Below are 27,496 nucleotides of genomic sequence, written 5' to 3' on the forward strand. Positions count from 1 at the left end.
CGTGCGGCGTGCGGCGTGCGGCGTGCGGGGCCCTCGGGAGGCGAGTCACGTGCTCGGACGCATTTCGAAACGTTGCAAGCGACTCATGTTTATTAATAAAACGATGTTCATTTTCAAACAGATTAGTCTTATTATATCATAGATTAAGTGATTACAGGTGCAACATAATCAAGTTTGTATATAAAATTTAAAAATGCTATTATATATATGTAAATATATATATTATGATAGATGTATATACAGACACAGAAACTCAGTAACTCATTTATATAGATAAATCTTACGCTTTAATGCTTAAACATTCACTCGTGTGAGTAATAACAATTTAACTAATTATGTTAGTTTAGTAATCAACGCATAACATAGACGCCCCAGACAACACGCGGCCGCGTGCGGGCGGTGCGCCGGTACGTGACGGGAGGGGGGTCGGTGTAGTGTCGAGCGCGAGGTCCCGAGAGGCGTCGTTCGGTTCAGTTGTGGAAGATGATGATTAATATTATCGATATGATGATGATGAGGATGAGCGTCAGGTACACTTTCTTCTTCCTCAGCTTGTTCTGAAATGCAAATAACGTCAAATCATTTCGTTTGCAATGTTGAATCATCAAGTTACAAAGTTAACTTAAATTGAAAGCTACCGGCGATAAACTTAATAATTAATTTTAATTAGAAAATCAATGAATGTGAATTCATAAATTAGGTAGGCAGACGTGCAAATGGGCACCTGATGGTCAGTGGTCACCGTTGCCCACGGCCTACAGTGCTGTAAGAAATATTAATCATTCTCGAGACCGCCAATGTGCCAACACTAAGGGAACTAAGATGCCACGTGCCTGTCACACTGGCGCGGTCATTTCGGTGAAATAAGTGATGAGTGTCATCGTAACCTTTATTTTGTCCTTGTAGTGTTTTTCTGCGTGTGGGTTATCGGCTATGTATTATTACATAACATTTAAATTTAGTAAAAAGTAAATGTACAAAAACTCAGCAAACTGTATTAAAACTTCCTTCATTGGCTTCTAACCGAGACCATAATCGAGCGTCGTGAAATACATCTCGGATAATCGCTCAGGCAGGCAAACCTTACAGTATGAGAGAAGAGTTACGTAATATTCACAAGGCCCGAGCGAGCGGACCGCCGCGGCCGCTGTCGGCGCCGCACGAGCACTGAGAATAAGACCAGAAGTCTGTACCTTGTAATTAGCGGCATGGGACAACTCGTGCGCGGCCGCCTCGACGTTGTGCGACGCGCACTCGACACTGGACTCGATGGACTCCACCACCGCCCCTTGCTCGTGGATCATCGTGCCGAGCTCCTTGAAGATCTGGTTCACGTCCATTATGTCGTTCTGGAACACGATACGCGACGCTTTATACTTATGTAGATAGGGCTTCACCCAGCGGTGCTGCCGGCCGCCGCCGCGCTGGATACGCTGTTTGCGTTGCGACAGCGGGCTATTCGTACAGTTTATAAACCTAGCCAATATATGAAAATATATATTAAAATTTAAAAAATATGTTGATTGACACTTCATAATTGTATCTTTTAAGATGTTGACAAATACAATTTTATGTCAGCACGCTTGCTCTCCCCGGAGCCTTACGAAGTGTCATTTGGTTCTGCATTAACTAGTGGTCTCAATTGAGTGACTTTTCGAAAGAAACTACCAAATGAGTGAACGATACACCAATGCTTTTGGTTGACGTCCGCTGCAGATTATCCACCTCACACGTGGCGCGCTCTGCTTCGAGGTCCAATGGCCGCCGCCTACGTCGCAGTCTACGTCGTTATACAAAGTAAATGGACTCGATATATTATAAAAGCGCGCGCTGTTAACGCCAGTTCACCTCCAGCTGTCGTATGTCTCGCTCGCGCTCCTCCAGCTGCTGCAGCTCGCGCTGCGACTGCATCGACATCTGCTCCTGCTTGCGAATGGTCTCGCCCTGATCGCCATCCTTGACTCCTCCTACAACACACACTCAATCTATTCAAACTCGTGTTACTGCGTCTTCCCGATCACAATTACTTTTGAAAAAATATTTTTAGATTACGTTTTTCTTATACATATGTTGCCCCGTGACATTTCACATTTCAGACACACAGGTCCAATGTTCCTGTTGCTATCAACGTCTGATTACAAAACCCAAGCGCAGACAAACATGTAGTTTTGTTTATACCGTGACGCTCGGCGTTACACGGGGAGGCATCAATAATTGTAGGAACCCGTGGAAAAGGTAATCTACTTGCTAAACAAACGGCATACATAAAGGTAGTGAAACTCTGAAATGCATTGAAACCGAAAAACAGTTATTATAGCGTTCCTAGCAGGGCGTTCGTAGAGTTTTGCGGAGAAAATGAAACAAAACGTCACGTCGACCGGCCGCGACCAGTGAGCGGAAAATGAATATTGAAGACTGACCGCCCATAGCGAAGGGGTCGCCGATGTTGATGGTCTGCGCCTTCACTTTCCGCACATCGTCTTTCGTCTTCTGCGCCGCCGCCCGCTGAGTCGTCTGCAATGGGATTGTTTACGGATTAAGATCCTCCTCCATGAGCCGAAATGGCCTAGTTATTAGAACGGGTTCCACTCAATTTTCTTGTATTTAATTTTTTTTATAATATTATAATTTACCTCGTGCGTTGTCGTGTTTCTTTACGATGTCCTTTACTATTGGCTGTGAAGGACATCTTAAAGAAACCTGAATGTATCTAATATCAGTGACTCCTACACATGTTTATACAGCACGGTGGAATAAACCCGAAAACGGCTCCTCCGAGAGGACACATTAGACCAGTAATGAGACATTTAAAGGCTATTTATTACTTTACTTTACTTTCTTACTGATCGAAATCTTAATTTCACCAGACCTTAATTCCCCAGGACTTTCCTTATTACGGATTACACGTCCCGCTTCATATATAAGGAGAAGCATCTCTTTAATTGACTACAAACAAGTTGCCAGGTGGGTTGGCGTTTTTGATCACTGCTCGAGCAGAGCAGACGCGGCAAAGTGCCGCCCTTAGATCGAACTTCTCTAGACTATGACTTTGTTCAATAAATGACATTCCAATGATCAAATTGTGTTTTATTTCATTACCCTTTATATTAATGTAAAAAAAGATAATGTTTAATTTATTAATGAATAATCGTATGACGGTTAATGTTTACATATTACTTTCAACGATGAAAGTCATTTCTGAAGAGGTATTTACGTGATAAGAATTGCGCAGCAGATATACTATACGGCAGGAGTCATGCGAAGGGAACTCTCTGAACCCTATCTCCTACAGTCCAATGGCTTATTAACATAGCTATGTTCAGGTTCAGCTGAACCCGCATAAGCCATCTATTTTACCAACGAATGATTTTTTAACTTTACATCCGTAGGTCCGTAGTGATCATAATCACGATTAAACTCAGATCAGATTGTAAAACTAAATGCATACGCAACTCGCGGAAGATTATATTGAAGCGAAGCGATGCACATTTTTATAAATACGTCAAAAGTGTTTGATTAATGACGAATTAACAAATCGTTAATGACTACATGCACTAGCGGGAATTTACGAGTTAAATCTCGTTATATTTGAGCGGGCGCATTCAGCATGACTTCAGCCCATTCGTTTCAACTAATAAACTAGTTTGATTAAATTATTCAATTTGGTGACTTTAGCGCACGGTCGCCAAATGTTTATCAATAATTTATATCAGCAAAGTTAAAAGTGAAATCATGATTATTTACATTTTATGTTATAATTGTATAAACGATAACAAAACTTGATTAATATTAACGACTAGAAGATTTTAACAGCTAAATGTACAGTTGGTTCAATTAAAATAAATTTATTTTAAGTCCATATAAATATAAATTACTAATTTACAGATAAGAATCAAAAACACATTTCATGAGCTTCAATACAATTTCATCAGGTAGAATGTCAATTCTTGCAACATAGTATTTTTTAAATGAATTTATAATTTTTGGTATGTAACGCAATAAAATTTCCTTTATATTTTAGCCACGAATTTCAAATGATGTTCCAACTCAATATATAGTTCCATAATTTCGAACGGCAATCTCTATCACAAATGTAACTCAGTTGCAAGTCTGTAGTCAAATGGTTTAGTAAATACTTTATGAATAAATCCGGTTTCTTTGTAATTTATGATGCTTTTAGTATGTAAACAAATCTAGAAAGTTTTCTTATAACCAACTTTAAATTACCATAATAATTTAAAAATTTACAAATATTTATAATTTAGATGAAAATACTCTGGCACTACACAGCCTCAAGAGCTAACCTTTAAGTACTGGGAATAAGGCTCTGTGCCTTAATAAAGCATGTTTAAATTTTTTTTCATGAAAATTAAACAGTATATGTATTATAAATGTGAAATATGAATTAGCAATAATACTGGCATTAAACTTGAAGTTATGGCGAAACAAAATCACCAGTATTTTGTAAAATCAACCAAGTCACCACTTCTATTTCATAATTTTAACATTTAAATAAAATCTTAGTCTGTTATTTTAATTAGTACAAATGAGTTAAAGCCGAGATACAGCTAATTCCTGTGTAATTAGTAGTTCTGCATTTAATTTAATCGTTTGAATCATTGTGACAATGAATTTATAAAACTTACCTGGAATGCATTCAGTGTGGTCATGTACTCATCACTGAGGCGATCCCGAGTGAGCATGTTTGCCGGTATATCAGATCTCAGCTTCATTAGCTCCATTATCATGGAAGAAGTATCTTTTGCCAACTTCTGAGTGTAATTTTGTATTTGGCGCCTGCATGATAAGAATTTCATACTATAATATTTTATAGTTTTCATAGTTAAACTATAGTGTATATTATAAGTGTATGGTTATTGTATGTATATATACATTCAACATGTCATAAGAGCATATAAAATATGTTGATTGCAATGTTATTGTATATCTATTAAAATTATCATAAGTTGTAAATCATCAAGTATGAAGAATTGATTATCAGTTAATTACCCACAACAAAAATATAATATTTCATTTTAAATATCTATACAAACTTACAATTGGTTTCTAAGCTCCTGGGAGTCCTGCGGAGTCTGCAGCTGGTTGACCATCTTGGACATTGATGAAACTGTCGAAGAACAGAACAGAGCATTTATCATATTACAACTCAGTAATATTGTCTTGAAATATTGAACTAACAAAGAAATTAATAAGAATTGAACAAAGCAAGTATTGCGCCATTACATTTGAGTATGATTTACATACAAATTTCGTGTTTTTATTGTCGATTTTAAAAAAATATGTAAATAACTAGAGTATGAAATCTTACCATTTTGCGATATCTTTTTAATATTGCTTGCTATTGTTTGCGAAAGCCGCTGAAAATTATCGTTATCTTCGAACGCTACACCTCCCTGGTATGACGATTCCATTTTGAATCTAACAAAATATCAAACAATAAAATCAGATGAAACCTACTTGAATATAATAAAGAATACACTCAGGTATAATATAATACATATTTTACGTTTTATATTTGTTATACTCACCTGTAATCTAATTACTGACTTAAAATTATTACTTATGACGTTCGCTATTTACCGTGTCAAAACTTGTTTATCGAATACAATAATATTAGGATACGTTATTTTTTGTGATTACTATTCAATAAAATGTTTTAAATCAATTTCGAAATACTTATACACTTAACGATAGGCAGTGTCTTCTAAATTTTCAACAAAAATATATAATATTAACTATGACGTTTGACAACTAAAAGTGATTACTTTTTCTTGATTAGTGCTAGTGACGTAAAGTAAAACTGACAAAGACCATACAGACTAAACATGAGAAGAATACGACAAAAAAAAACTTATCGTAGGTCAATGGCTTACAAAGTATAGATATGTTATATTCGAACAAAAAACCTAATAAATATTCCACGGCAGCACACGCAATGTTTTACATTAAATGTAAGCAACTTTTTATTACATTGCTGCGTTGTGTAAAAATATGGCTTATTAAACTTTATACAGTTTATTATAGTTTTGTTATAAAAAAAATTGCAAATTATTATTAGACGATGTTTAATTAATGATAATACATAATTATATTAATGCTAAACATAGACAAAAATGAAGCTTGTACTGCGCAACTTTCAAATTAATGATCGGTCATGTTAAAGACATTACAAAAATATAAAATGAAATTAATAAAAAATACTAACTTTAAATAATACAATAATTTAAAAAAAAAATCTAACGTCTTTTTAACATTTGTAATTGTACTAATTTGCCTTTGAAAAGATTTAAGTATTTAATTTGTTACAGGATGTGGAAAGTATTGGTAAATTGAAATGTATATCTGACACAAAAGATTCAATATTCTTTTATAGTTTCTGTAATTTAGTATCATAATAATTGTCTATGGCATACAGCTAGTTGAGTTACACAAACACGTATACAGTTTTCAGTTTTACCTCGACCTCTTATATTATGTAGACGTCTGCATCGTCGTGGCTGTTCCAGGTTTTTATTTTAAAAATCTGTTAGAATTTTCCAATCGCGATCTGAATTTTGTTTTGTAAATAGTACGGTCTATTTACAAAACAAAACAATGTGAGATTTTGTTTTGTTACAGTGAACATACATAGTGCTTTGAAAAACCGTTCATTTATGGAAGGCATAATTGTTGTCCATGGAGTACTTTAAAATTGGCGAAATGTGTGTACAACAGTGTAATGTTACAGTGAGCAATGGTGTAATTATATCAAATTACAATATGATGTTGAACGAGACAGGCAATTAAATATATATCAGGTAAGGAGAAGATGGGCCGCATCACAATGTCGATAGTCGATACCGTTGTTTGTGTATGGCCGTCATGGTGTTATTATTCATGGCTTTTGTTTGTCTCATATCAGCTGGCCACTTGATACCACCAATACGATGGATCCATCAATGTTTTTGCAATATTCTCCGCCCACGGGGCTACCCCAGGAGTCGAAGTTGGCTACCTATATGGTGAGTAATTTAGTAATATATTTATGTTTCAAAAACAGTTCCTGTTATAATAAAACGAATCTTGCAGAGCCGTTCCACATCAACACCAACCAGGTCACTGAACCAGGCTATGAGTAATCTCAGTATGGAGTCATCACCGACTGCTATTAAAAAAGTAAGTTAATAGATCTTTACATTAAATACCACAATTTCATCACATTTTTAAGAGCCTTGTGTGAGCCTGACTGGTTGAGAACCACCCACTCATTCTACTGCCAGACCGCAATACTTAGTATTTTCGTGTTTAGGTTTGAATACTGAGCCAGTATAACTATATTCTCAAGTCTCCTAACCCTTCCCTACATCACCAATGTGATGGATTAAAGTTTCTTATGGTGCTAATGTCTACGGGCACTAGTGACTACTTACAATCAAGGTGGCTCATTTGCAAGACGAGACCTCGAGGAAAATATGCTTTTAAAAATAATAATTTAAATATTATTATGACTATTGGTACAGCTTCTCTTTACAAGAGATGCATTCAAACTGTTTTGAAATGTTTTTTTTACAAACTATAGAAAAGTTAAGAGACGAAAAGCAAAAGCTTACCAAGGGTATCTTTTTGGTATATATATGCTAGTGGTAGGCATATGGGTAATGCAATGGAAAAAATTAGATGAAAATCATTAAATATATTATCAAAAGACTTATTGCTGAACTCGCTACTGAGTAATAATAAACATGAATGTACAAAATAAATACCCGTGCAATGTACATGCTATTATGCTATTTAAAAGTTTGATGGAATCATTTTTTTCTAGACGATAATCACACACCCTCCACCCCCGATGCCTCAGCCGATGCCACAGCCACCGGTAATAAAACTTTAAAACTCTTATATTATGATGAGATTTGTTAACTAGTAGGTCTAAGAAGTGGTTTAATAAAATATAACTGTCTCAAAGCCATTGTACTAAAAATGTTTTATTTTCTTTGTTCTTCTGCCTGCTTTGTTCCAGCCAATGATGACGCATTTGCCTCATCCCCAGGTAATTTGCTACTCATATTATAAGCAGTTATACAAAATCAAAAAATATAATTCTACTATATTCATGTAGGCTCCTGTGAGAATTTTTGGATTGTGATTTTACAGGATTCAATTAAAATAAAGCTACCACTTTTGTAATATCTCATGTTGTAATGTCTTTTAATTTAATTTTTAGCTTTTGATGGTAGCTTCTTCTCTGCGACTTTAGGGTGCTTAAAAGTAAATAGTCAAAATAAAAAACAACAATGATATTTAATAGAATATATTTAATGTTCAACAATGTGTACGCGTGCGTATCGAAAACTTCGTTTCTAATAGCCAATGTTGTTCTCTCCCGGGACGCCGCTGCAGGCGATTCTCGCGCATGCACCACCCCCGCAGGTACACCCCAGTCGATACACCTGCAATGCGTCCGTCTAATTATAACACGCGGGACGATATCGATTCCATCCCGGCGTTTTATAACGCCTTGTTGTGATTGGTCGTTATGAAATTAATTGAAATGACGTATGTAATGTTACTCGCTTATTATCACTAATATATTCTGCAATATATTGTGAATATTGAATATTACGATGTAGTACACGTACTGTGAAGGGATTGAAACCATAGCTCTCCGAACGATTAGTCGCTCGCGAAGATGAGCCGGAAGCTACGCTAATATTCACGAGTTACTTTCAGGTTTATTGCAAGTATAATTAGAACGCAATGCAGGTATGTCGCCGATATATTGGTAAACTTCCCCGGTCCCTTCATGAGACACCCCATCGTTACTAAATGCTGACAATTACCATCACTTCGAACATTCGATAAAAGCGAACTTGATTTCATCGAATGAATATGAAAAGTTATATGAATACTTAATGCCTTTCAGAATCGTAATAGGAGCTTTAAAAGTATTTACATTTTTGGTAATATGCCCGCAGAGGAGGCGGGTGCTCTTACATACTTAGCTATTTGCTTTTGAATAAGAAATGACTAATGGCCAAATTAGACAAGTGTGAGCCCCCACACGACGCCGTCCCGGGGCGGCTATTAATGTAGTTTGCTTACTAGACCTGGGTGTAAACAGATGCTGATCGGCGAGTTCGTGCCGATCAATTACTTCAACCCACCACCGATGCCCTTGCCTCCGGAGTCTCCGCAGAGCTCCCCGCCGAACCCGATGGTCATGCCGCCCATCAACACGCAAGTGCACCAGGTACATGAAACATTCAAACCCTCTATAGTTGTGGTTGTGTGTGTACTGTTGATTGGTTTCTTTGTTCGACTCAACGTATATTTGTTCGCAGGAGAATGTCGGTGGAACCACTTACTTCTATTCCACGAACCCCGACAGCATGAACGCTCCGGGACTCAACGTGCCCCCTCTCAATCCACCCGTTGGCATGGGTAAGTAAAACTATGTTTTATTATAAATATGCCTTCCTACACGGACACAAATTCAAGATGCAACTACCCTCTAGCTAGTCTCGTAACAATTACGAGTTGATGTATTTTTTTCATTTTCTCGATATAAAGGTTTAACAACAATATAATATATATTTTGTAGTGATTATGACTATGAGACATCGCTAAAGTTGTTAGTGTATAATCTGCTTGTTTGGTTCAGCACATTTCCACGCTCTCTCGTTTCAGTTAATGTAGCTTGAAAAATAATTGTGTGCAACAGGCGGGTCGTAAATGCATGGAGACATTAAAACCTTGTTCAGTCGTCTAAATAAATCCCAGGAAGCCTCCGGGGTCATACGCCCACCGCCGCCCACCCCCGCCCACTCGGCGAGCGCGCGAGCTATTTCCATATAAGGCAATAACTGCATCGTAGTTTATAAATCAATACAGCGACTCCCTTGCCCCACAGTGCCGGAGGGGTGCATCGGGGTGCCGTCGGCGTACGCGTCCCAGATGTACGCAGGCGTTCCTGCGCACTTGCCTCCGATGCCCGCGCAAAACAAGCCAGGTATGACCTTTCGACATTTTGCGTCCTCGCCCGGCCGTAAGGCTCGGTACACACGCGGTCGAGTAGTTAAGGCTCGTTACACAAACCTGCAAGCTGATTAATATATGTTATATGAATTCTAGGTAAACAATGTAACATGTTAAACCTAATTGAACCGGACTATTATAAAAATGTTTTCGCGAATTTCATTAACAATGATGCTGAGCTGCGAATATAATATGCTGTGCGCGACTTTATTGAGCAATGCTTTGAAAATATTTAAACATTTCGAGGGTGGGAAATTGATTTGATGTCGTTTGGTTTGATTGAACTGATACACTGCTGGACCATCCAACCCGGGTTGCATCCTCACACCAGATCGCGGGGTTACGCCTTGAAGATCTTCATTTAATAAGATTATCTTCACAATGAACTACTTGGATTCGCTTCCTATCAATGCGACTTTATATATAGCGTTTAGTGCATATCGTCCGAATGTCTTCAGCCGAAGTCTCGATCCTTCGGCGCGGGCCGCAGGTGCGATGTGTGTTCGTCTGTATAAGAGAATAACCGTCTGCATCTTAATGCCGTTGCATTAAGATGCAGACATTAAGATACTGTTATACAATAATTCGATAAAGCTTATTAAACAACTAGGTCGCGCGTAACTTCCGACTTTTTTGTGTAGGTTTAAAATATAAAATGGTTTTAATATTTTGCAATGCGAATAGCCAATGCCGCTTGTGTGTTGCGACAGGAGATTCGAGACAGTTTTTATTCTTTTCCAACAGCTAACTATCAATAATCGTAAACTCTTGACAGGAAAGCTATTTTAATTTAATATGGACCCATTGGGTTATCCAGATGGGTTGCGAAGGTCAACCGGCTATCGCTGGGCGACTAATAACACCCGCATACAACAATTGTTGTATAAGTTTTAGGGAAGAAGCGTTATTATTGCATATTATTCTCCGAGGTGAAACATTATTGCAGTGGTGCGATTACAACAATAGCCAAATATTAATCACCTGAATATGTCAGCAGTGATTGTAAGTTATCCTATTACTGCGCTGATAGAAGTCAGCCGACGCAAACTCGACGCATCGCAGAAAAGTTCCAGACTCCCTCGCGATGTTTTCTGTCAAACTTGAAATCAACAAATTCACGAGATGAATTATTTCACTTTAGTATTATGGGTGTGAAGACTGCTCTGTTACCAGTAGCGTCGAACGAAAATACTCACGCTGTTATTCAAATTCAAACTGCGATACGATCAATATATAGAAATAAGTTAAATTGAAGTGTGCCGGTTACATCGAAAGAACTGCCTTTTTAAGTTTAAATTGAAAATATTGAAAAGTTAGTCAAACCAAAAAAAAAAAAAGCGTTATTTAGATTTTTGTCAGTCTGTCCGTGGGAAATCATTGCAACGGGTGAAAATAACAAAATTTATTGCTAGAGAATGTTTTTCTGAGGCGGCGGAGTTAACGCTATGTTATAATGCTACTGCTATACAATCTTTGATTTCCTTTCCCTGCGAAGGCGAAGATACTTACCCGTAAACATATGAAAGTATGTGCAGTCGCTGAAGTAACACACGACTATATACATCTCGTAGTGGACTTGCAGTTAATGTTCTAATGTCTGCTGTGTTAACGCTTCTCTATGGCGTTGCGAATGTATGTAAAAGCTGTAATCACGGAACTGTCTAGCGAATAGTGCTGCAGTAATTGCGCAATTATAAAAACTAATATGAGCTTAGCCTGACGCACGAGGCGGATTTGTAACCGTGATTGAAGTGAGGAAGCTTCGACGAGTGAATAACGTTAGTTTGGCGTTGAATTTGTGCCGCGAGCGGCCGTAACCGCATTTGGGGTCGCCAATATTGCAACGAGCTCGTAGTGCGAACTATTGAATTTATACGTAACATAACATAACATAATCAGCCTGTAAATTTCCCACTGCTGGGCTAAGGCCTCCTCTCCCGTTGAGGAGAAGGTATGGAGCATATTCCACCACGATGCTCCAATGCGGGTTGGTGGAATACACATGTGGCAGAATTTCGTTGAAATTAGACACATGCAGGTTTCCTCACGATGCTTTTCTTTCACCGCCGAGCACGAGATGAATTATAAACAAATTAAGCACATGTAAATTCAGTGGTGGGATACCCCGAAGTGCTTGATAGTTTTCTAAGTAATGTAATAGTTTTATAAATTATATAGCATTATTAAATGTTCTCTGTCATCTAAGTCGGCGTCGCGAGTTATGTGTTAGATATAAGTTGCTGTCGGCTTGGAAAGTTAAACACCGATCCGGGAAAAAACCGGTGTGTTGCAAAAATTGAACTGCCCTGTGCAGATGCTCGGTGAAAGTTAATCGGCGCGTGTAACTGTGCTTTAAATATTTCATCTGGGTGATTCTCTTTGATTCGTTGTAAGAGTAGAATTATATCCCGAGTTTTTATTTACGATTGCATCAGAAGTTACGTTACAATGTTTTCTTCTCGTCCTGGCAGGTCTTGCCGCTACATTCTACACGCCCGAGACCATCCGGTCGGAAATCTATCAAAGAAATGAAGACGTGTTCCTGCAGCCGGACATACGTCAGTAGCCTCTTTTTATTTTATTCAACGCTAGGAACTGATTTTTAAATTTTTTTTTTCGCGTTCTTTTTTCTGATACAACGCAGAGCTGCCCGAGACGGTGGAGATGTACGCGGAGCTGACCCCGCTGGAGGGGAGCAACGCGCACTCGCTGGCCACGTCCTACCGCGCCACGCACCGCGTGAGCGGCGAGCACTACGCGCTGCGGCGCCTGCACGCGTGCGCCGCGCCGCCCGCGCTGCTCAACCGCATCGAGGCGTGGAGGAATGTCGACCATCCCAACGTGGTCAGGCTGCACCACTGCTTCACGACCAAGGACTTCGGGGACCACTGTGAGTACATGGCACACTGACCACCTATCATATATTAAACGAACAAAGTTGAAAAGACTAAGAGCATCGTTTGTTCAGCCGTGGTGCTCGTGTACGACTATCACCCCGCGTGCATGACTCTGATGACCAAGTACTTGGCGACCGGAGCGCCCGGTGGAGTGACCGATGGCAACGGAGCCTTCCATGACCCGTTCTCCTCAGACCCGGATGCGCCAAGGCCGTACACGCACCAGGTAAGAACAATCTCTACCTACCTCATCCTCCAACTTTAGATCGTAGTATAGATTATGAAATTTTCATATTGAGCAAGCAAAATATAAAATAAATCGTTTTGACTATAAGTTGAAGAAAATTATGCTTCAAGTTCTCCTGTTTAATAAGTAAAGCCTCTAAGTTCATCTCAAAATGAATCTCCAGTTCCCTCACATCAACACGCGTGACCTGCTGACCGATCGTTGTGTATATTATAGTCAGGAGAAGGTTCTCCTTCAAGAAATAATTAAGAAACTTGACAAACATTTAATAACAAAAAAAGATGACCATATTATATTTTATATTTTTCTAATGTGGGGTACATTCTAGCGTTTGACATAACTGTCAGTCAGTTGGCCGACAGTTAGCGCGACTGAAAGAGTGCGCGCCGCACTTGTCGTTTAAAACGGATTCATCGGTCGGAATTTGATAAAAAAATAATTTATCATTCCGTAGTGCAGATATCGTTTGCAACAATCGCATTTGCAATCTCTATAAATAAATCGCAATCTCGAAAATCCGTGTTCTTTGACATGTCCGTCGTACGCGCCAGAAAACAAAAGTAAGGATGCTGTGTATCATAAAGCTGAGAGTATATTAGTATGTTATGTACTTTAATTCGAATTATATATTCATAATCAAGACAACAAGACAGGACAGGACGTCCGTCGGGTCAGCTAGTTGAATATAATTATTGAACCTGTTTTAACGCGCGGCTTTGCTCCCGTTTTTTCTGGGATCGAAAATAATTTTCGTTCTCACTGCACACGGAAGGTGACAAACCAACAAACACTCGCATTTGTAATATTAGAAGGGATTTAACTCTCCGAGTCCTCTATATCATTGACATTTATCGATAAGAACGCCCGTCCTCTGATATCAATTTTTTTTTTAATTTATTTACTCTAGGCCTTATTGTATTTGTACGAATATATTTATTTACCCGATATCGTAAAATTTGCATCGCACGTCTGGTACATATCACATCGTATCCGGTATTAGAACCTCGGCGTCCAATTTTATTAAATAAAATCTAACGATTCAAAAACGTTTTAGTCATTACGTGTAAAATATTTTCAATTGAATAATGTCCTAGAAATTTCTCAATTATTCAATCTGACCGCAAGAGTTTAAGACAAGGAGGCCGCATGCCACGCTTACACTTGAAAAAACTATGTGTAACTCACAGTGCTAGCGATAATCGTTTTGTTGTGGGTGGATATAGTAGACAGACGAGAGTAGGTTAATCACATGGTCCGCTCCACCGGTACCCAGACTGGTCTGCCTACCGGTGACTAGACCAAATTTGAATTCGCAGCTCCCAAAAGCAAACCATTTTGGTGAGAATTTAATAATTTTGATAGTAAATGTAGCGGAGCATTGAGGCCGTATAACGTAACTTCGGACATCCTATTCCAGTGGCAGGAGAGGTTTAGATAAATAAACAACTTTGACCAGGAATGGGCACGACGTTGTTGGTCGAGATCTAAATTAGTCTGTGGTATTTGAGTTTGAAGTTTTGAGATTTGTACTGTGATTACTCACATGACCTCGCTCCGTTGCAAAGTGTGAAGTGAGAAAATAAATTCCGCCGGCTTACGGGCGCACGCGCTCTTCATGGCTCTTCCTCCACTCCGACAACGACCAACGTCCGTCGTGGATTAAGACGACTTTCACCGAGACCTTAGGCGGTGTTGCCATTTCGATTTTTCCATCGACCGACGCTATTAAGTTTCAGGTTCGAAAATAATATATACCTAGCCTTTGTTGCTCGAAGGTTTGCGGCCTGTCCGAGAAAATGGTAGACCAATATTGTTTTACTTTAGGTGCTTGATCCTGCATAGATACGTTTATAGATATGTTAAAGAAGGCAACTAGTTCCTTCTAACAGAATAATAAAATATTCTTGGATCTGCGCTTCAAACAAAAAACAAGGAACATCGGTCCACAGACATAAATTTTAGGCAAATATATATTGGTGATATTTAAAAGATTGATTATTTTCGAGATGAGACCGCAGTACTAGATGTAACCCTCCGTTGGTATTCTCTCTTGTCATCCCTTACAAGTATAAGACTAAGACAATTTATTTCGTTTACTAGGTTATTTTATAGGGTATATCTTATATTATACTTTATGGTACATTACTCAGATATGTATGTTGGGGAAACAGTGACAAGTATTCTTTAGATGTGACTAAATGTGCCTTCATGTCTATGTGTTAATTGTATGTATGATGAAATAATGTAACTAGGTTCATGGCCGTTCCTCTCGGTAGAATCTACACTTAAAACTGGTGAATGAATTTAGAAGTCTCGCGTATTGTTGATGGTGTAACTATTGCAATAAATAAATAAGTGATTTCCTCCCGGTTATTCTCATTTGATATACCGGTGTTGTCTTGTAGTACTTATTGAAATCTGATCAAGAATGTATTTTCAGGCTCTTTTGAGATTGCTGAGGAAATTTTTAACTCGTTTATGTTATAGGGGATATTTTATGTAAACGACCTTAGATATGAAAAATAAAGATGAATTTAATTCGCATATTAAATACGGTTAAGTCAACATTCAGTTAAATAAAGCCTGACATAGTTTTGGATCTCTAATGAGATGGTTCATTTTTAAAAATGGAAAACTTGAAGTGAGTAACTCGTGGTACAGAAGAATGCGATGCTTCGCGCCGTGGCGTGCGGCGCTCTGCTGCCCGAGGCGGTGCTGTGGAGCCTGCTGGTGCAGCTCACCGCCGGCCTGCGGGCGATACACACGGCCGGCCTGGCTTGCAGGTAAGTGACCTCGGTTGTTCAACGAGATACACAATAACTATACAGGTTGACTCGGATCGGATCACCTTGAATATATGCACAGACATGCTTATAAAACTACGATAAACTCAGTCACGACTTTTAAAACTTATGAATATACGTATTCTACAATTAGGAGCCTCGACGCCACTAAGGTGGTGATGAACGGTTGTCGCATCCGCATCGCCTGGGGCGGGATAGCCGACGTGATCCACAACAGCAACGTGGACATCACTCAGGTACGACAGGACTTCGACCAATATTACGAGCAAAGGTCCAATATATTTTATTAAATGGTAAAATATATGTAACGAAGGCTCAGCAAGAAGACATGACTGCCCTCGGCCGGCTCGCGCTGGGGATGGCGTGCCGCACCGTGCACTGCGACAACCTGAACGCCTGCATGGATCTGGTGGCGCGCTCCTACTCTGCGGATCTGAAGAACCTGATATTGTAATTACACACGAACGCACATTCTCTCATTTCACTTCGAATGTTCGGCCACGAACACTCGACTGCTGTCGATAAAGCAACGCCTCAAAGAACATCGAATGTGGAATATATTGGTATCTGCCGTATGGGCGTGGCCTTTACATTATTTAAACATTAATTTTGATAATTATTATTTAAAAAAATCACCGCTTGGACTAAAACCTTAACAAACGATTAATGTCGATTTTAAAAAAATATCTTCACGGCGTCGCCGGTGAATTGACTCCGTAGTAAATTGTATTTAGTACTGAACAATCAATGCTGATTTTTTTATTCTGACCAGACGCCATGACTCCGTATGTCAGATGCCAATTGCCTAATTGGAAAGCGAGGTCGCCAATGGTTTAATTATATTTGGTGCGTATTGCCAGATACCTGCTGTCGGCCACGACGCGACGCTCTGTCACGGATCTGATGCCGATGATAGGTGCGCGATTTTATACGCAGGTAAGCGCTAAGATTTGGATATATTATTAAATAGCAGTCGTCTAGTTTGATATCCCTCTGAAACGATTCGATCAAATTTTATAGAAGTTAAGAAATCGTTAAGACTCTCCCCGCCACCAACTCGGGGAGATACCGGAGTATTTCTGACTAATTCGAATGAAGTAGTGGGATTACATTTTATTCATACGAAAGCAATAAAAATGTACTTCGAATTCATTTTAAACAGCTCGGACGCACCTACAATTAAGCAATTGTAGGTTCGTCCGAGCTGTTTAATAAGTTTTAAAAATCAAGGATTTCGACATCGCTCATAATCCAAGAAATTAATTTCAGGGCCTTAATCCGTCACAATTTCAGTGTTGACGATAAATATTTTTCAAATTGTCTTGGAGTATATTATAAAAAATATGAGACTTGGTTTTTGTTTTAATCTTAAGCGTAGATCTGTTTTTTATCTTAACTTAATACTTTAAATTGTAATTCTTCTAGCTGTAACCGTAAATAAATAGAAGAATTTGAATTTGCCACACTAATTTATATGTCAAGTGACATCAATTATGTTTTGCTGTTATAGCGTAGTCTGAAATAAAAAAGTTTTCGACTTAACAGGTTTTTAAGGGTAATTTGCACTATTTCATTTATGGCGGAGTTTGACAAAAAGCATAATGGAGATCAAGATTTGTTCTAAACGTGTAGATCATCGGTTACAACTTTAAGAAAACTCGTTTTACTGGGATTTGGAACTAGACGACTCATGGTTCGGGAGCTGGCGAAACTTCAGTATATTCGGGTATGCTCATTAAAGAACGAGAAACGAAGAAAGTTCAGTTAATGAACGCTTTTTTGAGTTAAGGCGCTTGAAATTAGAAAGAATAAAATAGGGTACTATAAAATATTTGCACATGTCTGCCTCTGCGGCTTACGAACAAAATCACCCCGGAAACGAAGAAAATCAATTCAGGACCGGCGTTATCGCAGAACGTAGTGGGGACGGTAAAAAGCCGTTCGAAGTCATTTGCTCATTGTTCCAGTCCATTGGCAATTTAATTATCTTTGGGTGCATGAATTCGAAAAAAAAAACAATTTTTTGCTTACTGCTTTGAGCTTTATAAAAATAAACTTAGGAAAAAGGACCAGAGTCTGGCGTAAATCGTTCCTATCGATTGCTTATCTAATTTTAATATTTTTAAAACGTACATTTTTAGTTAAAAGGTAGCGACGATTTTTTAAAAAAAAACTAACCGCTCCTCCAGAAGGCAGACGTGCATAAGTAATATAGCACTCCTCTTTTCACATTTTTGAAGCGCAGCGCGGATACGCTGACGGACCATCGGCATTGGAATTCAGAATGTCATATAGCGAACAATTCAGATTCGCCAAGTTTGCACTTACAAATATTTCTAAATAAAAAAAATACTCAAAAAGTAGATAGATCAGTACAACTGTGGATCTGTGGACTGTGAGCCTGGATGTCTGCTGATTTCTGTCATATTCAGAAGGAATCAGAATTACAGCATAAGAGGCAGAACGTACAGAATGTTTTTTCGCCAGCGCCCGGCCCCCTTTACCTACTCTGGTTGCACTGCTTTAGACACGCTGTCATCTGGTTTCTCAATAGAAAATGTAAAGTTTGATTCGTTAATAGCAAATGATAGATTGAGTCCGCTGTTCGATTAACATTGCATTGATTGACTGCACCTGCCCGTTATTTCATATTTGTTAATAGAATTGTATTTGGTATAATGAGATCATGTTATATATAAATAAAGTGTACTATTTCCGTTTTTTGCAGTTTTTTCGAGGAAGTAAAACAGTTTCTTTTTAAACATATTACACAATTTTGTTTAGTTTTTTTCTTTTTTTATTAAAAATAATAAGCTATAATATATCTCATGCCATAATTCTTTTTAATTTCAACCTTTGTATTTCAGTAATGAATTGTTAAATTCAAGTTTTTATAATTAAGAAATTCTTTTTTATTTTATTATTACGAAGATATATCGTAAATTCGAAAATGAAAGAATGATTTAATTTTCACGTCATATATTTATCGCGGGACATTTGCTTTTATATAATACTAAAAAAAACTAAAAGACGGCTTTGCCTGCCATCCGCCATGCCCGAGGTTCATCATCTATTAAGGTAACATCCACACAAAACTAAGCATAAGATGTCTGTGAGCATCGTGACTTGATGTGTCGCTACAAGCGAAATTTGTGTCTAAATATATGTATTCTGAGAATACCCCAATTGGTATGATAGTCTTGACTAATTGAGTATTGGCCTCACCATCAACTTCGGAACCATTTTATTAATAAATATGGGGTAAAATCGCTTTGCATGTTATCCTACGTTAAAGAACAAGCACAAAGCCGAGTTCCATTGGCAATACTTTCGCGAGGGTTCCGTCGCGTCGCGTCGGCGACAACGGTACTCGGCTTTGTTATTGTTTCGTTTTGTCGGTGTGATGTCTGTAGCGTGTCGTGTGTTATGCCGTGTAGGGCGGGAGGTAGCGTGGCATTTCGATAGTTATTTTATGTCGCTTAATTTTTATTCTCAACGATAACTCAAATACATGATTCATGAACAAACGTAGCGTCACTGAATACACAACACTAAATATTCATTTAAAAAAGTTGATTCACATCGCAGTTACGACAATGGTAATTGGGTGCCAACGTAACAGCGTTGAGATGGCCGGGTTCGAATCCGCGGTCGGGACTATAAATCTTTCCATGAGATCGTATTAAACATGCGCTGTTAGACAATGACGATGATAACTTTACCACTTGTTATTTTTCAATATTGCACGTTGTGGGGCAACCAGACCCTCCGCCCCTGGAGCAGCCCAGGCGTAGGACTCCGTCTCCTTACCCAAAAGAAATAACATGGAATAAACATTTTGCGCCATCAAATAGTATGTAATCTCATCGCTACCTCAAGTATAGCCATATCACGTCACATTACTGTGCACAGTAAACGCTACTATATCTGTGTACGTATGTGTAAGTGATATATCTATGCTGCGTACGCATGCATTTGAGTATTAGAAGTCGTCATGAGAATTAAGAAGAGGTTAAATAACATGAAGCGTTATTAAGGTGGAGGCCCTCGAGAGGCGCGCAGACGCTTTCGAGGAGCAATTGGCCCGCGAGATCGACAATGGTCGCCTTTTGCGCATCCTTATCAAGATGGGCGTGGTCAACGAGCGGCCCGAGTAAGTATCCATCCTGAACCTTGCCGCGCCAGATAATGATTCACTCAAAACTGGCGCTTAATAAGAAATGGTTAGAAAAAATGAAAGAACCGCACTTGCTAAGAAAAACGGACACGATCCACCACGTGCTTCCCGTTCGTAGAGTTTGTTACTTTAAAACTTTAGGGTCCATATCTAGATATAACTGTTAGCAGGCTGAACTTGGACGCGAGCTGGTCGGAGACAGGGGACCGGTACATGCTGAAACTTTTCCGGGACTACCTGTTCCATTCGGTGACGGCGGATGGTCGCCCTTGGCTCGACCAGGCCCATCTCGCCAGCGCCCTCAACAGCCTCGATGGGGGCTCGCTCGCCAAGGTACAGTCCACGATCCCTCCGCACAAGGTGCAATAACTCATCTTATTAGGTAAATGCGGCTAACGTAATGAATGTCGACAGGTCGAGCTCATGTCCCGCGACGAGCAGAGCGTTCTAGTAGTCTCCTATTCGGAGCTGAAGCACTGCCTCGAAGCCGCTTTCGAGGAGGTGATGCAAGCGGCTGGAGCAGCTCCCTAGCCCACGGCCACCGGCTTGTTGCCGGCCTAGCTTTTTTACCCAGCCCCGTACAGAGTGCAATGCTGTTGTCTATGCATGTGCTTAACGGGGTAAACTGGGCACCACCCAACTACGACGAAAGCCCCTTCCTGCCGCCCATAGACGAGCTCTCCTTATTAAATATATCGTAAATATCGTATCGCTGTCTCAATTAGCGCTTCGGCGTATTCAATGTCTCAATGTCTCAATGTCTATTACATAATCGTACTCATATAATTATTAACCATACTATTAAGAGCTGCGTGTAACACTCCGGGGGCGGAAGTGAAAGGTCGGTCGTATCTGGTTGTGCTCGGAGGGTGAGCAAAGTAACTAACAAACAGACTCTGTGAAGTGCGAGGACGAAGAGGGCGAGGACTGTTCATACTAGCAATAGACTGTAAGCATCCGGCGCCCGGCACCGTCCGGTTAGGAATACGAAATTAAAATGTAACTGTGTTGTAACGCGATCTCATTTATAAACGCGAACTTGGCCGCGATCTGCAATTGAGTTTATGTTTATGTCGCCCGTTTAAAGCTTTAAGTGTTCGAGTATAGTTTATCGATATATCCTACTGAGTAGCCGCCTGAAGAAACACCGCAAACATGAAACATTCCAAAATGACCCAAACCAGTCGCGTGCGTCGCGCATGTCGCGGAGACGCTCACTACTCGCTGCTAATTGCTAAATGGCGTTTTTCAAGTCGCTACAGGAGGTAGTCCAGGAATTGTATGTTAGGATGTATCACGTAGGAACAATACATAATATCTCAATGTTTTAATGTTAGTCGATTCTTGATGCCGACGACTCTCGTCGCTCGTCGAGTGCGAGAGTTCACATGTGTCACTTCAGTGTTTCACTGAAGGTTAAATGAAATGTATGAAATGTGCATTCGATGTCCAATTCAAGTTAAATACTCGGTGTTATCTTTACGTATATAATAATCATCAATGTTTTAACTATTTAATGCGATGTAAGTGTAAACATTCTCATTCTACAATATATTATACTAGATGGATGTCATTTATGTTTATTTTGAAATGTAATAGTACCGATAACAATACTATCCGTATCCGATTGCCGATCCAGTTAGAGACGATCGCTCTGATGTTTATTTGAAATTTTAAAAATATTATTTTATAATAATTTTAAGTGTATATTTTATTCTAATAAATAAAGTATTAAATAAGCGTGTTTTACTGCTGTCTCCGCCTCTATTTACTTTACTTATTTTGGGAAATATGGAAAGTTTTTTTTATTGCCACACAATACAGCACTATGCAAATATAATTAATTATTTTATTAAATAATTTTTCACGTGTAATTTGTATGTTCAGAAAATTATGAATAATCAATAAAAAAAATTATTAGACAAACATTAACAAATAAAAATAAATTCAGGAGATTTGAGTGATAATAAAAATTTAGAAGACGACTACACTATATTATATATATTTGAAACGCACACAATGCTTTTTATTTACCCTGATATACAACACTAACCTGGATACTCTTTAAAATGTAGCTTAAAGTAAATTGGTATTGGTAAAATAAATTGGCCTGACTCAAGAAGGAAATATTATGACAGTGAAATATCACTGTCATAAAATTAGTTTAATCAGTAGATTAAACGCAATGCCGAAGGCTTAACGAGCTTTTCGAGTTAAGAGAGTGTGTTGCTGCCCCTTTCAGGATAGCTGCCTATTGTATTTACTGTCCCGCCTAGGAAATTGAACATCGAGATCTAAAGTTTTATAAGCTACCCAACAACCGACGCAGGCAGTGCTCGATATATGGTTGACTGACTTCGAACAGGTAAATTTAGTATATTAATTATGTCACATATGACCAAATCTGTGTCGAGAAAACCGAAGTATCTGTTTATACAGCCATTAAAAACAACCAAAAGACAGCTAGTTTCCACGGCGGTTCCTCACACTTAAAGTGCAAACATTCTAGGATAACAATCAATTCTAACAATCTCGAGGCTAGATTCAGAGCCTGCTTGTGAAGACTCGCCCTACATGATAAACAAAAAACAGATGTAGCATACCAACTAATCCCTGGATACAATCTTAAGCATCATGCTGTAGGCATGCATACAGGGAATGGAACTCTATTCCGTACTTTGCAGTACCCTTCGGTGGCATGTCCCAGCCTTGGTCGATAGAGTGCTTGCTACCAAGCTTGGGCCATGGCATCAGCGTCTCGTGATGTAAGAAACAGCGCATTTAGCAAGCTACAGTCAACCCTACGTATTAGACTGTGTATCCTGTAAAAGGCAACCGCTCATTTAATTATATAGATCTTCTAACTTACTTCTTGCGTAGATCTGTGGAAGCGGTTAAGACCAATGGAGGATAAATTAGATGATTTTGATCGGGTATCTTTAAGGCTACCTTCCTACGGGCTTCCCGGGAAATTATGCAACTGGATCATCAAGTTTTTGTCGTCGATGATGTAGGCTTTTACTGAAAAATTACGACTCGAGGCTGTTTTTTCTGCATATCGGTGACATATTGTTGGCAAAACAGCAATATGCTTTATAAGTAAAATAACAATTACCAGTCACATACTAATTCATTTTAAACTAAAGAAATGTATAGTGAAGTCGGTTCATTCATTAATTGTTGGTGTGCGGGATCTATTTGAGTCTGTCTACGACGGGTCCCTTGTACTACACATTATTGAGATTTAAGCATTTATTTCTTGACAAATAGTATATTTAAATATTCTACAAATAAAAAATGTTGTGATGTAAAATAAATATTGTCGTAAATTTAGTAGCAACAATACAGCGAGTAATCGGTATTTCTGGGCTGTTGGAAAAGCTGAAATATCTTGGTGGTAGGGCTTTGTGCTAGCATGTCTGGGTAGGTACCATACACTCATCAGATATTCTACCGCTGAACAGCAGTACACAGTATTGGTGAGTGATCCAGTGTAACTACAGGCACAAGGGACATAACCTCTTAGTTCCCAAGGTTGGTGGCGCATTGACGATATAATAATGGTTAATATTTCTTAAAGTGTTAATGAGTAGTGGTGACCACTTAACATCATAGTCCAAGAGCCAGTGATCGGCAGACTTACGGTATAGTAGCAAGCTCCATATTACTGCCAGGTATACTGCTTCACCTGCTGTTGGTGAAATGAAGGTTCACTATTCCCATCGAGGGTTCCTTTGAGCGTGCCATGGAGTCGAAAAGCATAAAAATTATCTTTCAAAACGTGATCGGAGCAAGTCTGCCCTTTTGATATCTTAAAATATATAAAAAAATATATAGAAAACTTCAATGGCAGACACTTACTCCGGTTCCTTCTATATTTTTTATAATTTCAAAGCTACTTAAATTTGACAAAAAATTACGTTATTTCAGCAAGGCTGAAATTTATATATATTATTTATATTATTATCATATACATATATCCATAAAAGCAGACACACAGGTCGGTTCTAAGACGCAGGCAGACCACATAATAGTTTCTCAGTCGTGCTAATAAAGGTGCATGATTTCGATTCTCTCACGGTTCATTTCGCGAAGACCTAGTGTTTCAGTATAGCTGTAATTTATATATATTATTATTATATACATATATCTATGTCACAAAAAATTACGAACATCTAGGCGAACTAACCTGTAGAAGTTTACTTGGCTTCCATGCTTTCACTGGATGCGATTATAATCCTTCATTTTATAATAAAGGAAAAAAGAGGCCTTTTTCTTTATTAAAAAAGAACACCAGTTATCAAGAAGCTTAATGATGCCAGATTTCAGCTGTTCGTTAATACATATAAGGCTACTGATATCAACGAACGATTTAGTATTAAAGTCCGTAATTTTGATGGGAGCTGTTTACCACCGTGCAAGAGCGAGCTGTGGCACAGTTCTTACGATCAATATATATAGAAAATATTTGGAATAATGCTGATAAACGATGCCCGTCAACATTACAGCCGGAAGAGTATGGGTGGATTAATTATCAAAAAAGATATTCCTTCAAATGGTTTGATGGGGATCAACTGCCAGCTTTTCTGTTCCTAAAACTTAGAAGATTTAAAGTGATGCATGTGTTAGATTTCTTTATAGAGACTCAATGGATTATGTCAGGATATTTTAAGATAATTTCTATTTCTTTATTATTTTATTATATTTTAAGGTTATAAGACAATAAAAGATTATATATGAAACACAAATATTTATTTAGCCATTATAATAGCTGTAGTAAACGTAATATTGTATCAATTAATAATTACAATAAAACCAATTACCTTAATCATAATATACTTTATTCAAGTAGGCTTTTACAAGCACTTTTGAATCGTCATTTAACAAACTATTTAAGTAAAGCTACCACCGGTTCGGAATGTAGATTCTACCGAGAAGAACCGGCAAGAAACTCAGTAGTTACTCTTTTTCAATATCCAAAATTACAATCATGTTAGTTAAATACAATTATTCTAACTTTGTATATATAATACTAACTTTATATATTGATAATTGCAAAAACACAATTCATATATTCATCAATAATTTAACAAGCAATAACAATTATATTATATCACATTATTATATCGTACCAGCAGCTTGCTGGTCCAGGATCAAGTGAAAAGTAAACGTAAAATAAAGTGTTGTGTACCGAGCTTCCATCACTTATATAAGCCTCACTACAAATCGCGTGACTCACAATATTGAACAGAAAAGTCATAGTACCCTCTTATTTATTAACAATGTTATCAATACAATTCAAAAATAACTTAAATTAAAATATTATTATTACATAATTGATTAAAACATACAATACATAGTGTAAGCCTTGTTTGTAATTGTCTAATTATTTATTTATTTCTTACTTAATCTGACACATGCAATCAACGGAAGTTGGTTATTGGATCTAGTACTGACAAAGAACATTGAATCATTTTGATTTTTATTTAGCCAATGTAATTTTTTTCTTCTCTATTTCAATTTCCAGTTGTACGTTTTGTAAGAACAATATCAATATCAAAAATATTATAGTTGTAAGTTATTTTTTTTATTTCTCTATTAAAGGTATATTGTCTATGATTTAAAATAAAAGTATTAAAAAATATATATTCCCATACATTCATACTGATTCACTGCCATTCACAATGAGGGTGAGAAAGTCTGCACCTTTATTAGCACGACTGAGAAACTATTATATGGTCTGCCTGCGTCTTAGAACCGACGTACGTGTCTGCTTTTTTAGATATATGTATATGATAATAATATAAATAATATATATAAATTTCAGCCTTGCTGAAATAACGTAAATTTTTGTTAAATTTAAGTAGCTTTGAAATTATAAAAAATATAGAAGGAACCGGAGTAAGTGTCTGCCATTGAAGTTTTCTATATATATTTTTTATATATTTTGAGATATCAAAAGGGCAGACTTGCTCCGATCACGTTTTGAAAGTAAATTTTTATGCTTTTCGACTCCATCAAACGCTCAAAGGAACCCTCGATTGGAATAGTGAACCTCCATTTCAACAATAGCAGGTGAAGCAGTATACCTGGCAGAAATATGGAGCTTGCTACTATACCGTAAGTCTGCCGACCACTGGCTCTCAGTCTATCAGGTGGCCCATTTGCTTGTTCACCTATCTATATCATAAAAATAATCAACGTTCCACCGAATTCTACAACTATTACGATTACGACTTCCAGGGTCGAACGAATCTCCATTCAGTTCTTTCCAAAAGTTTAAAGAATAATTGTGCATACAATTATGCTTGTCCAAATTATCCAGTGTTTTTTATTTTATTACCTAGCCTAGGCTTATATTGAAAGACAAATATGCAAAGAAGCATTAATTGTTATGTATGTCTGTGTCCTAAGAAGAGCCCTATTTTTTTGGATTCCTCTGTCCCATTAAAAAATATCATTCATACATTGTAAGTATAAAGACTTTTGTTTCATAGTATATTTTTTTTAATAAATTAATATAACAAATATGTTTCAACACTCCTGGAAACAAACATAATTAAGTTCTGCTGCTGTTAACAATCAGATTTCAGAGTTACTCTTGATAATATAAATATGTCCAGGTATTGATCGAGACACCCGATACAGGGCACTAGTGTAATGTATTTAGGTCGACCAATGAACGTCGAACAAATAAACAGCATCATGGCCACTTTGCAAACAGCCGACAACGCATGTGCAGGTGCACCAGGGGTCACCTCGATTCTAGGAATTACCACTGCAATATATTTTGTTGGACCAATTGAAATCGCACACGCAAACTGCACCATTTTGACAACGCATGCGCCGTGTCTACTACTGCATCGACCGTTTTCTTTGTTACTAGCTACTACTAGATTCCACGTTTATACACAATATTATGAGGACCAGCTCAAGATTTAATTTGAAAATTTTAAAATTCGCGTAAATCATGAATGTCAATAAAGAATATATTCTGATGGGTCAGTAGCCAATCCTTTAAAATCTGATGTTTGTTAAAATAATTTCAGCGCATATATCGAGTTTGGCGGCTTACGATTAGACCGTGCCATTTATAGTAAGGATATTTAAATACCAATACTTTTAAATAATATATTTAATGATGATTACAGACTCCTCGTGACATGATTATTCGGATCGGTGGTTTGGGTGTCTTTTCTGCCTCATTTTTTCTCATTAAATATTGTATTTTGGCTTTTTTTCTTATTTACCCATGCTGAGAGCGTCCAGTGAGTTAATTAGTTAGTTCAACCTACTCAGTCTTGAGCTACGCGCTTAAACTTAGGTACTCCACGTT

The 27,496-nt window shown here is 38.0% G+C and overlaps 2 protein-coding genes across 11 annotated transcripts; one reads left to right on the forward strand and one right to left on the reverse strand.

The window, feature by feature from the left end:
* Window positions 1-212: 212 nt before the first annotated feature.
* On the reverse strand, window positions 213-5,810 carry Syx7 (Syntaxin 7). Its single transcript, XM_026644685.2, has 8 exons — window positions 5,550-5,810; window positions 5,330-5,439; window positions 5,059-5,128; window positions 4,647-4,797; window positions 2,421-2,514; window positions 1,849-1,967; window positions 1,194-1,349; window positions 213-557 (listed from the first exon to the last, which is right to left on the reverse strand). Exons 2-8 carry the CDS (start codon window positions 5,430-5,432, stop codon window positions 471-473), a joined length of 780 nt encoding a protein of 259 aa, XP_026500470.1. The 5' UTR covers window positions 5,433-5,439; window positions 5,550-5,810; the 3' UTR covers window positions 213-470.
* A 584-nt stretch (window positions 5,811-6,394) lies between these two features.
* On the forward strand, window positions 6,395-21,899 carry LOC113403972 (PAN2-PAN3 deadenylation complex subunit PAN3). 10 transcript variants are annotated; one of them, XM_064220528.1, is made up of 21 exons: window positions 6,395-6,527; window positions 6,640-6,818; window positions 6,923-7,022; window positions 7,090-7,176; window positions 7,823-7,876; window positions 8,021-8,050; window positions 8,401-8,430; window positions 9,122-9,250; window positions 9,342-9,441; window positions 9,911-10,009; window positions 12,507-12,593; window positions 12,680-12,925; window positions 13,004-13,158; window positions 15,841-15,962; window positions 16,117-16,219; window positions 16,297-16,433; window positions 16,844-16,919; window positions 18,712-18,724; window positions 20,021-20,136; window positions 20,328-20,493; window positions 20,575-21,899. In XM_064220528.1, the coding sequence occupies exons 3-21, from the start codon at window positions 6,948-6,950 to the stop codon at window positions 20,859-20,861; spliced, it is 2,112 nt and encodes a 703-aa protein (XP_064076598.1). In that variant the 5' UTR covers window positions 6,395-6,527; window positions 6,640-6,818; window positions 6,923-6,947; the 3' UTR covers window positions 20,862-21,899. The 10 variants fall into 10 exon arrangements, with proteins under 10 accessions (XP_064076598.1, XP_064076595.1, XP_064076597.1 ...); XM_064220525.1 differs by having other exon boundaries at window positions 8,021-8,049; window positions 8,376-8,430; XM_064220527.1 differs by having other exon boundaries at window positions 8,021-8,049; window positions 8,376-8,430; window positions 20,331-20,493.
* The last annotated feature ends 5,597 nt before the right edge of the window (window positions 21,900-27,496 follow it).

This window comes from Vanessa tameamea, chromosome Z, assembly GCF_037043105.1.
Source record: "Vanessa tameamea isolate UH-Manoa-2023 chromosome Z, ilVanTame1 primary haplotype, whole genome shotgun sequence".
Taxonomy (NCBI): Eukaryota; Metazoa; Arthropoda; class Insecta; order Lepidoptera; family Nymphalidae; genus Vanessa; species Vanessa tameamea.

Excerpts from the sequence above, each read along its gene's own strand:
- Syx7 (XM_026644685.2), bottom strand. The coding sequence starts at position 5,432 with ATGGAATCGTCATACCAGGGAGGTGTAGCGTTCGAAGATAACGATAAT. Across the intron at positions 5,129-5,329 it reads TAAAAAGATATCGCAAAATG|TTTCATCAATGTCCAAGATG; the intron begins GTAAGATTTCAT and ends GTTCTTCGACAG. Across the intron at positions 2,515-4,646 it reads CCACACTGAATGCATTCCAG|ACGACTCAGCGGGCGGCGGC; the intron begins GTAAGTTTTATA and ends ATCCCATTGCAG.
- LOC113403972 (XM_064220525.1), top strand. The coding sequence starts at position 6,948 with ATGGATCCATCAATGTTTTTGCAATATTCTCCGCCCACGGGGCTACCC. Across the intron at positions 8,431-9,121 it reads CGCATGCACCACCCCCGCAG|ATGCTGATCGGCGAGTTCGT; the intron begins GTACACCCCAGT and ends GGGTGTAAACAG. Across the intron at positions 16,220-16,296 it reads GCAACGTGGACATCACTCAG|GCTCAGCAAGAAGACATGAC; the intron begins GTACGACAGGAC and ends TATGTAACGAAG.